The 13896-nt window shown below is 38.7% G+C and overlaps 1 protein-coding gene across 1 annotated transcript in view; it reads left to right on the top strand.

Annotated features, from left to right (window-relative positions):
* The first annotated feature begins 2890 nt into the window (after positions 1–2890).
* The window catches only part of LOC149177918 (calmodulin-binding transcription activator), a 340027-nt gene continuing 329021 nt past the window's right edge, over positions 2891–13896 (top strand). Inside the window, exon 1 of the mRNA XM_089421919.1 lies at positions 2891–3614. Within this exon, the coding sequence (XP_089278045.1) occupies positions 3551–3614 (64 nt within the window). The 5' untranslated portion in view covers positions 2891–3550. The remainder of the gene's footprint in view (positions 3615–13896) is intronic.

The raw sequence follows: 13896 nt of genomic DNA, 5'->3' as shown, positions 1-13896 counted from the left end.
TAGGCCCTCACTCATGAGTTTAATACTTGGCAATAACTTGGGTCTTCTCAACACTTATTGTGCTTAGTTGATTGGGTGCATGTGTTACCATGTGTCATGGTTTAACATGCCAACATCAACTTAATTTTGAAGTGATACACAAATGCAGTTAGTGAGGATACATTGCAACAAGTATTTTGATGGGTAAGTTGCAAGTTCAATACATGGGTAAGAGCTTTGACCTCTTGCCCACTAGATGTGCTTAAGTAATTGGGTGTATGTGTTACATTGTGTTGTGACTTAACCTTTTCTTTTCCATGTAAAAGGCCACGTGAAAAATTATTCGAGTACTCCCCGAGATCCATGGATGGTAAACAAGGTTAATCATCACACTTGATTATGGATCCTAACCCCAAGGGGATCAAGAGAGACAAACCCATGGCCTCCCCGACTTAAAGGAAAGATTTCAACATCTGGCTCATAACAATTTGGACTAACTATTTAAAATATGTTGTAACTTAATTTGTCCTTATCAAGTCACTTTTTAAAGTGATTCTTTTTTTTTTGGTAGGTAAGCACCCACGAGGGATTTGAACCAGTGACCTATCACAAGGAGTGCCTTAACAATGCACCCATTCACTGTCAATCCAAAGCCCCGTAGGCTACTTTTTAAAGTGATTCATTAATAAAATTAATTATAAATATTTTCTATAAATATTTAATTTAATAATCACAAGTCTAATACTAAGTAAGAACTTTTACCTCTTAAAAACTAATTTATACTTAATTAATAAAATAAATATGTTATGCTCTATTATAATTTAACCTATATTAATTGAATCATTTTTAAAAGGTAGTTTGCTATAAACTTTACTTATAAATATATAATTTAATAATTAAAATTTAACCCCACTTAAAATAAAAATGTAAATTATATATTGAAATCATTACATATTTAATTTAATAATCACAAGTCTAATACTAAGTAAGAACTTTTACCTCTTAAAAACTAATTTATACTTAATTAATAAAATAAATATGTTATGCTCTATTATAATTTAACCTATATTAATTGAATCATTTTTAAAAAGTAGTTTGCTATAAACTTTCCTTATAAATATATAATATAATAATTAAAATTTAACCCCACTTAAAATAAAATATGTAAATTATATATTGAAATCATTACAATGTTTATAATAGAAACAAAACGTTTTCATATAAATTAAATATTTAACTCAAATATTATCTTAAAAATAAATTATTATTATAATATCATTAAAATTTAATAAAATTTTCGATCAAGATGATTAATACACAAATGTAACACAATAATAAGTAGTTTTTAGCAATAAGCATGTGCATATGATTGCAAATCTAAGATTCTTAAAGCGAAAAAAGTTTTATTTTTGTATGTATTGTGCGTTAAGCTTTGGCCCGAATGTATTATAGGTTTTTTTTGTTTTTTTGTTTTTTTAATATTTTGTTCACTATATAAATATGAGACTTTACTTTTATGATATTGAAATTAATTTTATGGATTAAGAGGCTTTAGAATATTGAATGATTTTCAAAATTTTAATTAATTAATAAATAATAGTTTTTAGTTTTTGTTTTTTTTTTTAATATATTTATTATATTTAATCTATTTTTGGAAGGGTCCTTGGTATATTTTTTAGGAGTTGCTTTTAGTGTGATTTTTTGGACTTTCTAGTGTTGGAATCTAGCTGAAAAATTTGAGGTGAAATCTTGATTTGTGTTATTTAAACTGTTTTTTGGCTATACAAGCACCTTGAAAAACTCCCAGGGAACAAGGGTTACCCATCAAGCTTGTGATTTCAATAAATTCCTGCCAGACTTTAGAGAAATTAGACCAGAAAAACCCAATTTTTTTTTTTCTTCCAAAAAATCACTAAAAGCAACTTATTTTTTAGCTCTGAAACTTTTGTGTTCCATATAGTAAATAAATATATTTGAGAATAATCATTTTAATTTAATTTATTTAAAATTTGATTTTTTTTTTTAACAAATTAATGTAAACTCTCCACCCTCCAAAAATTAATTAAAATTTGAAACACTGTGTTGAAAAAGTTTTTGAAAATACTGAATTCATATACCATAAAAAAAGGAGTTGTCTTTAGTGCGACTTTTTGGAGATTCCGGTGACGGAATCTGGCGGAAAAAATTGAGGTTAAATCTTGATTTGTATTATTTAAAACGGTTTTTTAACTGCATATTTGGATTCAGCACCCTCAAAAACCCCTGGGACGCTTTGATTGTGCAGAAATTAGCTATCAAACTTGCGATTTGAATAAATTGCTGCCGGATTTTGACCAAAAAAAACCACCAGAAAAACTTCCAAAAAATCTTTTTAAAAACAACATCATCAAAAACCTCATTTAACCCAATCACAACCAAAAAAATTCTAATAAAAAATAGTTTCGCGAAAAAAACTCAAAAAAAACAACGCTTTTTCCAAATTCAAAATAAGGGAAAAGACACGCACATCCAAATTGTGCATCAGTGTGGGCGGCGGGGTCTACCACCTGATCGCTTACCTATCGTTGACAAGTACGGTGAAACAACCTAGGTAGAAATTCTAGTTTTAGTGGGGCCTGGGCTGAGAATTCCATGTCGTCGGCAATCTTAATCAAAATTTAAAGGGCTGCCGATGCTCGCATTATCTTTAATCAAAATTTAAAGGCCTGCTGATGCTCGCATGATCATTATCTCGCAACAAATTCTAACCCAAAACCTTTTGGCCCTTCGGACGCGCGCTTAACGTGAAAGCACGTCCGTCACCGATTCTGACGTGGGCCGATCGTATAAACCTATGTATCCGGTGATCGTATAACAGGAAGAGCCTATCGAGGGCAGTTAATAACCCTTAACGAGTGGACAGGGCCAGGGCGCTGCAAAGCCGGATCTGGACAGTAAAGGAAATAAGTTGATTAAAATAAACATCAGCTAGTCTATGGATGCAAATCTTCTTGAATGTGAACGGGACAGGTTACTCATGCGTACGGTTAGCTGTTGAGGGACGAGCAGACAATATGGTCTGTGCTGCTGTCCTGTCGACGTGGACAAAAATGATCTAAATAACATTGTGAAATAGACCACACTGCCATGGCCATTTACCTCGGCTCCGCTCCCGCGGTCTCATCACGGTGGTGTTCAAATAGAACCGACTGGATCAATTAACCCTGGGTTGTTGAACTCTTAACTCGAGTTGTATGTCGAGTCAATTGTACAATAAAACTTGGTAATGGAGATTACGGGCAATTAAAACAAAAATGAGCGTCAAAGTCTAGATCCTCGGAGTCTGCTATTTTCCCTGCAGACTTGCTATTTGTCTTTTCGTTTCCGAAGCTCGTTTTCTGATTCAGAATGTGATTGTGCTGTATGTAAGCAGTAAGTTTAGACAACAAAGGAGGAGAGGCAGGAAACCGACGTGGAGCAGTGCAAACGTCCAGTAATTGTGTTATAACATATAATGGAGTAGTTACATCTTTTTCAGGGCAGTCTTAGGTGTAAGCAAGCGGAAGAAAGTGAATGAACAGTTTTGATTTCTATGGATTCCACCATGTCTGGTCGGCTTGCAGGATGGGAGACTCATGGGTTTCATACTATGGAAGGTAAGATTATTGTTCTAATGCAAAGTCGTCTTACTTTACATTCGAATTAGGTTTTTAAATTTTACGGAATCTTAATTCTTTTAGCTAGGCCGAGGAGAAAAATCCTCGACAAAAAGCTCAGAAGTGCCTTCTATGGCCGAAAAATAATTATACGAAAGTTAAAGTATTAACTAGTCTTACGGTCATTTTGGACATACTTTTATGTCAGTTCTTTAATTACTTTTGGCAAGACTTCTAAATTAGAATATTGTTAACTTTGGCGAAGATAATCGAAAGAACTCCCTAATTTATTAAAAATTGTAAAATTCAGTTAGCGAAACCCTTCACAGCGCACTGTGGAGCTACTTAATAGGTTGGTTGGCAAATTGTTGAAGCATCCCTATGATTGAGTCAAATTGCGTCTTCGCAAAGAACTGAAAAAACTGCAGCACGGAGATTTCTCACAATTTTACCTTTATTAGAGCTGTTCTGTGATGGTTATCTTCTACGGATCATGGAAACAGAGTAGCTTTTACAGCATAAGTTAAAGTATGGACAAACATTTCTTAACCTAGATTTTGAATGACTTCGATAAGACACGAACTCTGTAAGCATTTGTGAAATTTAGTAAAATTTATCCTTAACTGAAACTCATGAAGTAAAAATATTAAAATAACTACATTCAAAACGTATCTCAATATACTGACATGTGTGAAACAGCTGTCGATCTAGTTTTGTGAAGTTGCAAATATAACTGCTTCTTTCACGGCTGGTAAAGGCGTTCAAAAGTAGCCTTAACAAGTTTACTGGTCGATGCAGTTCTTGCCCTTTCAGCACACTTACGGCCACTTTTTAGCTACTAGTAAAACAAGTAAACGCCAATTCCTCCAAAAGATATATCAACACAAAATTTCAAATTTTTGTCTAATAAAAGAACACTGAAATTAATTGAATTTAAAGTCATTTCGTAACGGCTTATAACTTTATAAGTTAAGATGAGGTTTGAACGAAAGGTTTATCATTTTGCATGATAATCTGTTAAGCTGTTCCATTAAATATAGAGTCGATGAATTTGATTGAATTCGACTCATTTTAGTATCTTCTTTAGATAACTCAAAATGTACATTGAGATTTATTTGCAGATACTTTAATCTAGGGCCTTTTTACACAGGCAGTTAGAGAGGATAATTCATAGTAAATTATCGCTGAGAAGGATTAGATGAGATAGTTAAAGTATTTGGAGAGGAACTTCAAGTGACTGGCCAAGTGCAGTGTGAATTTCCTTCATATCGTACTTCAATCTGCCTAAGGACATGGTACTAGTTGTATTGAAGCTATTTTTGTTTTAATTTGCTGAGACATAGCCACCACTGCTGAGTGGACCTTGGTCAAAGTTGTGTTTACTTCTTGAGAAAGGATGTTAAGAGAATCTAGTAAGGGAATACACTGATTAAATCTTGACTGGACTTAACTTCATTTACCTGGAAATTGGAATGGCTTTCAGCTACTCTAGCATATCCAAAATTGTTAAATTTATTGCTTGTTAATAAATTTCCCACAGAGCAGGGCCGCTTTCTATTGGTAGATAATATGAATTTATAGTGGGCTTCACGCAAGTAGAATGATTAGGATTAGATTAATCAGACTGCATTCTGTGAGGTTCCAGATAATCATAAGTGTAAGTTGGTTGGATTAGCTTTTGCCTAATTTTAGTAGTTTTTAAAGTACCTTAAAATCTAATCTAAGAACAATATATTTAGTCCTCTCTATCAAATATGGAGCCACTTTGCAGAGCATATTAGTAAAACTCAGGTTTGCAAGGCGTTACACTTCTAATTTTAAAATTTCTTTTAAGCAGTGTCACACGGAGACTAATCCCCACCCTTTGGGGGTGAATCCTTTGTGTTTTAACTTTTTCCATCCCTAGAGAGTTGGGCACTCAAGGGGATGTCCCTGTTTGGAAGGAAATGTCTGTGGGGGCATGTGTGTTATATTTCAGTACATGGCAAGCAGACCTGCAAACTAAAACCTAGATAGCTTTAAACAAAGAACTCATAAAACTACAGATATAGAAAGCTAGATTAACTACCAACGCAGGCATAACTGAAAAGTATGAACATTAAGGACCAGAAGAATTCTGCAGCACTTAAATGACATCTGTTTTCTTCTATTTACTGAAAGAAGAAAACTATACAAAGTACACACTCAAAAACTGAATTAATAAACCCCTCCAACCCTGTCTTTCTGTTGTAGATGAAGAAAAGGCTAGAATGTTACAAAATTAGCCCATCCCTGTGGGGCACCCAGATTTAGAAAACCCTAACATTGCTTAGATTAGAGCACCTTCTGGATGAGTAAATTGCTTAGAATAGTGCACTCATGAAAAGAGGATGAACACATGCAGCAAGCATTTCACTCCTCGGAAAAACTGTGCTGTACCTGTCTATGGAAATCTCCTCTGACATGTGCTTTTGCGAAGTCTGGAAAAGCAAATCTAAAATAGAACATCAGTTTTACTTCTGGGGAGAACAAACTTCTAATTATGAACTGAAGCTAAGAAAAGCACTCTGCTAAATAAGGAGAACAGATAATTAGAAAAAAACACTGCAGGCATGCATTTGCCTCTGCTTCTCCTATGTAACTGTGCCTCCTCGTCACTGCTGCTGCTGTGCCCACATAGTCCTATTTGCGGCAGAGGAAGTGAGGACAGTGGTTCTGATGGAGCCGTGGAAATTTCAAGAATTGCTGCTCAATGCAAATTCAGAAATTTCACTTTAAACTTGAGGTTATTGAAATCTATTACCTGTAAGTTTTAGGGCTGAATCTGAAATATAAATTACGGCAGTATATATTTCACTTATGTTAAACCAAATGCACAAGGCAGTGCAAGGAAATAAACACCAAACATATACCTCAAGGGAAATATTTTCCAGCTCTTAGGTTACAATACCAATATTTAACAGATTTGAAAAATTACCTAATTACAACAGATTTATTACAGTCATAAGTCTTCGCACTTAGCTTATATATGTTTGTCAAATCACTCAGCAAAATCTCATGATACATCTTCATGCCAAAAAGCCTTAAAAAGTATTCATATTTCATTCACTATGAGATGGTAGATTTCTTGAACCCAAATCAGATTTAATATTCGATAAAATTTTTCAGAACATAAATAAAACTAATTCCTTCAGATCTGAAAAGTTATAACAAAAAATACTTTGGGTTTATAACTCAGTTATGTGCAGCAGAAATAAAACATAAAACCAAGCACACAAAAAATTATTTGACATAGTTTTTACCCTAGAAACCCCAAAGTGGGGAAAACCAAAAAACTTGAGCTCTTTATTCAGCTTCAGAAAATTGATTACAACAACCCTTTTCAGGAATTTTACAGCAGCAAATCACTCAGAAATTTCAGCCCTTTGACACAACAAAAAATAACTGTATGGTCTGATGCAAATTGGCCTGTATGGCCCAGCCAATCAGTCCACAATTTGGCCTTCTTCAGCCCACATGAATTGCCCAATTCAGCCCTCTCAAATTGGCCTAATTTCTGCTCAATCAAACTGACCTATATATATTATAGCCTGGTATCTTGGCCACCACTAGTCAATTCGCTGCCCCTTAAAGATAGGCTTTTTGCTGGTTCAAACACTACTGTCACTGCTGAATGCCCAGCTCTTGTGCCAAATCGAACCTATCTCTCCAACAGTCCCATCACCTCTTTTATAATTTCTGATCTAATCTCCAAAGTGATGGAGGGCTGAGATTGCACCTCCACACTTGAGATCAATGGTCATGATATAATCTTTTCTTTGACTTTTTAACTTACTTAGAAAATCAGAAAGGTAGAAACATTTTCTTATGTTGACAATTACTTGTGATATTCTTGTATTCTTATTAACTTTCTTTATGTTCTTCTTTATCTTCTTCTAATCAAACAATCATCAAATGACACCAAAAGTAGGCACTCAGCCATGGCTAAAACCCCAATGAAGGGGAAAACCCAGTCAAACTCTTCCACTAGTAGATTCATATAAAATTGAGACAAACCAAGACCTTCGACTAGACCAAAAGACCTTCCTTACTCCACCAAGTCAGCTTTCCAAGATGATTGTGCAAACTTTAGCAGTCTCTTCTTGTCAACCAGCTTCAACCCAGCTACAACACAGAATTTTGGACCCTAGCTTTCAGAATTTCGGCCCTGTTACCGCTCAATCTAGTAGGGGTCCAAGGAGGGGATCCTATAGAGCAACTACTCAGGCAAGTGGCAACAATGGAGCAATAGCCCATTGTCACTTCAGCTAAATCTCCCTTCTCTTTACGAACTTTCATCGATGGGAGGAGACCCAGTATGAGAGGAATCACAAGGATGGATAGATCAATGATGGGATAAGGAGTGATTCCTAAAGCCTATTCACAAGAGAGACTCAAATAAATGGCTTACTTGCTTTTGAAGCAAGGTGATGGGCTCTCTTAGAAGGGTTGAGGGGACACTTAGACCTAGGTATGGAGAATATCCCTTGACAAGAGGTATCCTAGAGCTAAGAATCCTTAAAGAGAAAGGTTTCTATGTAATCCTTGTGGGATTTGAGTCACAAAGTTGCGGGACCACAAAGAACCCAAGTGGACCCAAACTAGGTCAAGGGTGTGGGGTTGATCATCAATAGATGGGCTTGACCAGGTATGGGAGGAGAATAATATCAAATAATTTTCCCTTGGAGTTTAAATGCAAGGATCCAAATGAAGACACTAACCCAGGGGGACCTAGGGAGAAGAACAATCTTCGAGCTAGGGCTTGCAATATCTCAGGACTCCACCGTCATATTGAGCTCAAAATTGGATGACCCCTTGAGAAGACCCCAATGCAGTTATAGACAAAATTTCAAGGGTTTTTGATGGCTACAAATGATTTCGTGTGATGCCCTAGGAGGCCTTCTAGGGTTAGGCGTAGAATTGGGAGAAGGGAAGAAAAGAAGGGTTATTTTGATCACCAAAGGAAAGCGAGGATTAGTGCCTTGTCTCTTTGGGCTAATGGAGTCAAGATACACCTAGATCGAGAATTTTCATATGCTAAGGAGCCCTAATTGACCTTTGCTAGCCCTTCCAAGTGCAACAACTAGGTCATTAGAGATTTATACTTCGACTTGCAAAAGAAATGAAGTTTCAAGGCTTGTTAACCTATTAGGGTGCCTCTAGGAACATTCACCCTCCCTCTCAATGACAACGCATACAATATATCAATTATTCAAGGTTTTAAGAAGAATTTCGCATTACTTATGGCCCATACAAGAACAATGATACAAAAATCTCATGCATTAGACAAGTAAGAAAATGAAATAGCATTAAATTTTACTTACAAGAGAGAGAGAGAGTATATCCATTCATCAATTTTGCATAAATAGAAGCTCCAAAGACAATAGTGAAAATCCAAACATCATAGTGCATCAAGAAACTTCAAATTTCGTCCAAGAGAACAAGTACGAAATCTCAAGAGATGCTAATCCAATCCAAGTGATGATGCGATAAATGAATGAGCCTCTCATCTATTTATGCAATCCACAAAAGAATTCGAATACCCTAATGGCCTAATTAAGCCCCTAATTAAAAAATAATGATATAACTTGGTGACAAGCCAACCAAGATAGCTCCAAAATAGAAAGATAAGCCTCTCAAGAGGGAAAAATAGTAAACATGATGAGTCGTTGGGCCGTTGAGAAGGCCTATTGGAGTCCAAATTGTGCCAAGTTGAGATAATAGGCTCCAAACACAGTGTTCAAGGGGTTGGCCCTTTGATATCCAAGCAAGTCATATGTGGTGTCTCCAAGTGGGTGTGGGGGCACAATGACACCCTCATGGGTCTCCAAGTGGATCAATAACCCCTGTAAACCATCTGTAAGGGCTAGAATGATGACATAAGCCCTCTCTTTGTCTCCCATGGTGAGACACATCCTCATCTGGGCCTTGGAACATCTGCGAAGTGTATCGTACAAGTGTGAAGCCAACTGGGCATGGTGATCCAGGTGCATCATCCTCGTCCAAAAAGGGGGATCACGAGCAATCAGTGAATGGTGTTGGGGCCTCCGTGAAGTGCTCTCTACTATGGTGGAGACCCATGGCTCTTAACGCTCACCCTACAAGTGCCAATGTGACCTTCTGGAGGGCTTGGACTTCGTATAGGGAGACCAAACCCCAAATGGAGACCCACTTGCAATCATGTATAAGATCCAATGCGTCTCCTCACCTTCCAGTATAACAAGTCATTTGAGTAATCGAGTAAAAGAGCTTACAAACCATGGAAAACAAGTGGATACTTCATAGTGGCATGCCCTTCCATAGTGGGCTTTGGCATATACAGGTGTCTCCAAGTTCAATGAGGAGGTTAACGAAGGATCCTATTAGGTGGTTTCAGCCTCTAAAGGGGGTGACATGTCCATGGTACATCCATCAAATGGTAGGTGGCATGTGATATAGCAATGGAATGGAGTGGGGCATGAAGGGGAAGCTTTGGGCCATATGCCATGGTACAAGGGTAGCTAAAATAAAGGAAGCCCACACTTGGGTATATGGATGTAGGAGGGGGCAGTCGTGGTATATGAGTTACTCGACCTTTGTTTTTCCACCCTTTTTCATATGCCTTTTGCCCTTTATTGATTTTTTTCTTATAACTACTTGGGGCTCTAGGGGATGAGAGCATGATGGGTAGGATATATCAGTAGATACCCCCTTAAGGTGGGGCGGTTCATTGCCCACTAGGGGTTGGGACAATCATTGGTTCTTTAATGATGGAGGGGGCTCATCTAGGGCCCATAGGAACTAGGGTGATGGCAAAAGATAAGGGGTAGAGCTCATGTTTGGCTTTTGACCACGCGCTAAATTTGTATGTCCCGACCATATTTTTTGCATTTTATGATACATTTCCTATTGAGAGTGGCCAAATTATGCTTTTTCCTTTCTTTTTAGTTGCATCAACATCCGGGGCATTGTTCCAGGCCCAACCCAAGGTGTGGACAAGGGGAGGGGAAAGCTAACCCTTTGTGGACCTAGTGGACAAATGTGGACCTAGATGGGAAAAATGATGAATGGGGTTGTAATGAGCGGAAAGGGAGTAATGTATACGGTATTAGGAAGCAAGACCATGCAACCAAAATCAAGTTTTCCCATGTAGTGCCATCCTTAAAGCTTAGTAGCCAATTAAGGAGATCCTAAGGGACTAGGATACAAGGTTAATTATCAAATTGGGCAAAGGAGACAAGGGTACAGACCTAGTCCACTCTTTTCGTTGAATTCCCCCCACTAATCCATGCCCACAAGTGTCCATGATAAGTAAACAAAAATATCCAACTACACAATGAAAAGCCATACCTTGGGGGTTGGAAGGCCCACCGTCAAACATAAGATAATAACAAATAAGCGAGGGACCACATGGTTGGCTCAGGTGGCGGAGGAATGGCATATCGAGCTATCTGGTGGCTACAAGGGGCTGCTGTGTGAATTTTAGGTATGTTCTATGCTTAGAGCAATTTATTTCAATTTTCACAATTAGCTCAATATCTTTTCCAGATTAGCAATCACATCAGCATAATAGTAAATTGCAGATAGAACATAAACATAAATCGCAGAAGACAAGCCAAGACAAGAGGACACAAGATGTGGCGCTAGCCAGGGACAAACCCCAATGTTGGGAAACCCTTGATCAATTCTTCTTATATGTTCTTCAATAGTTCAGCAGAGAGAGAGAGGGATAGTACATTTACAACAGAAGTCAACACTTTGACTTATCTAAATAAGAACATAGATCATCTCTAAGAAGTTGATACATGAGGCATCTGAACTTAGATGAAGACATGCTGTTTCAAGTTTCAACTGATTCTCCAAGGTGACTCCATCACCTTGCTGCACTTGTCATTGTGCTACTCCTCATCATCATGCTGCACCTCACTGTGCTGCACCATGCTGCACCAAGTATCATTGCTGTCCCAATGTTTAGCATTGCTGTACCTTGTGCCATTGCTGCACCATGCTATCACATAGCTGTCCCATGTGCTTTCTGCACCATGCCGCCACACTACTGTCCCATGTGCTTGCTGCACCATTGCTGCTACATGTACTTGTTGCACCAAGTACCATACTGCTGTCCCAATGTGTTTGCAGCACTATGCTTGCCACCATGTGCTTGCTGCACCTTGCTGTTGCTGCTGTCCCATGTACCATACTATTATGTACAACCACCAATTTTGCTCCCACAAACTGCCCAACAATCTGACCCAAAGAAACATCACAATTGCTGCTACAAGATTGCTGTACCATCACAATTGCTGCTATAAGATTGTTGTACACCACTGATTTTACTACTGTTCTTGTACTTCTGGGTAGGGCATGTACCACTGCCCTTAACCCAACACACAGTCCCTCAAACAACCTCAATAAACAGTGGCATAGGCTAGGAGGGACACTCTTCCTCCATGCTGAGGGTAAGGGCTAAAACCAACCCTCAAAACAACCCACACAATCCTTTGTTGTTGTGGTATGGCCTACGGCCTACCACACAACATTCTTGTTACCATATGGCATCCCTCAAACATAGCTCTAGCCTATCCGCAAGCCTCCAAACAAGAGGCTCTTCAACTCGACCTAGCCCAACGTATATCACAACTTCGCACCCCTGTTTACCCTTAAGACAGTCACCAAACTCGGCCTCCTGTAACAGACCTTCCACGCTGCTCCTTGACCCTTTCTGTTTGCGGTTAGGGCTTGTATTGGCCTCCTCCTTGACTGCATCTAGGGCTTGTAGAGACCAGCGTGTAGGCCTCCTTCTTGACTGCGTCTAGGGCTTGTAGACACCAGCGTATAGGGCAACATGTAGGCCTCCTTCTTGACTGCATCTAGGGCTTGTGCTAGGGATCCTTACCTTTTGCGTTTAGGGCTTCCTCTCCTAGATTTCTCTTCCACTAAAACCCAGAACAAGTGGAGAGAAATCAAGAATGAAGTGTGTGTGAAATGACTTTCAAGTCATCTCCTTTTATACTAAAACGTTGAGCACATGTGGGGGTAATTTGGTTGCTGGCCGACCTTGATGAATTGTCCCATAACACAAATAAATTCATATCTCGATGAATACTTATCGGGATCGGATGATCTTTAGATCAATCCTATACCTCTCGATGAGAGGGATCTAAGAAAAATATCATCTGCCATAAATAAGATGACCCACATGGAGTTTGGCCCTAGTTGCCAATTTTAACACTCCCTCTCAACTAGGGAGAACTCCATCCGTTGATCCATTTGCCAAACTGTACTATCTCTGCCATCAATGTTCTGCACTGCTCTGCTTTGCTGAACCATGAAGAAGAAAAATTGATCGAGAATGTCTCATACCATTCTCTACTGACCCGAAGTCAGTTCCATATGAAGAGAGTGTGTCATACCACTCTTACTGATCCCATATCAGTTCCAAAAGAGAGTGAGTTATGTCACTCTTACTGACCTGAAGTCAGTTTCATTGATCCCAGATCAATATCACAAGAGAGTGTCTCAAACCACTCATACTGATCCCAGATCAATATCAAGAGAGTGTCTCAAACCACTCATACTGATCCCAGATCAGTTCCAAGAGAGAGTGAGCTATATCACTCTTACTGACCCGAAGTCAGTTCCAATTGATCCCAAATCAATGGAGGTCATCCTAGCATAGGGAGTACGGTAGATACAACAATGCGTCCATCGATAGTACTACTATGGTCCCTAACCCCATTTCCCTACTCATTGGCCAAATGAGAGGTACTTCCCATGAGTCCCAGATTGCATGGGTAGGATGCCTCGACAGGATAACCACTCATCCTGTTCATAAGTCTCCACGAGGTATCACAGGGGAAGGTTGAACCATTCACCGTGTACACAACGCATCATTAGGGGAGGGTGAGTCGCCCTATGGTCGCTTGCTACTCCAAGAAGTACCCCAAGCCCCCCGGAGCTCTCAGAGCTCAATGCATGTATCATGCAGGACCCTCATAAGAGGGTCTCTCAACGACTCCAAGTCATTCAGGGAAGTCACAAATTTGACCTTTTCTTGAGGCTTCGACAGAATGTCTGCGACTTACACATCAATCCCAATGCGATGGAGCCTTCTTGCTCATCGATGTATCATATCCCAGATAAGGTAGTACCTGATGTCTATATGCTGGAGCAATCAAGGAATACGAGATTCCTCAATAATCGAATTCCCCTCTGGTTGACACAGAAGATCACGGTGGTATCCATCATGTGTCAAACAGCTCATTGAAGAGCTTCTGCAACCAGG

This window comes from Pinus tabuliformis, chromosome 4_1 (assembly GCF_031772625.1).
Source record: "Pinus tabuliformis cultivar Carrire ecotype Pingquan chromosome 4_1, CPIR1, whole genome shotgun sequence".
Lineage (NCBI taxonomy): Eukaryota > Viridiplantae > Streptophyta > Pinopsida > Pinales > Pinaceae > Pinus > Pinus tabuliformis.
Note: the sequence above shows the minus strand (reverse complement) of the source record. Positions and strands in the feature narration are given on the sequence as shown.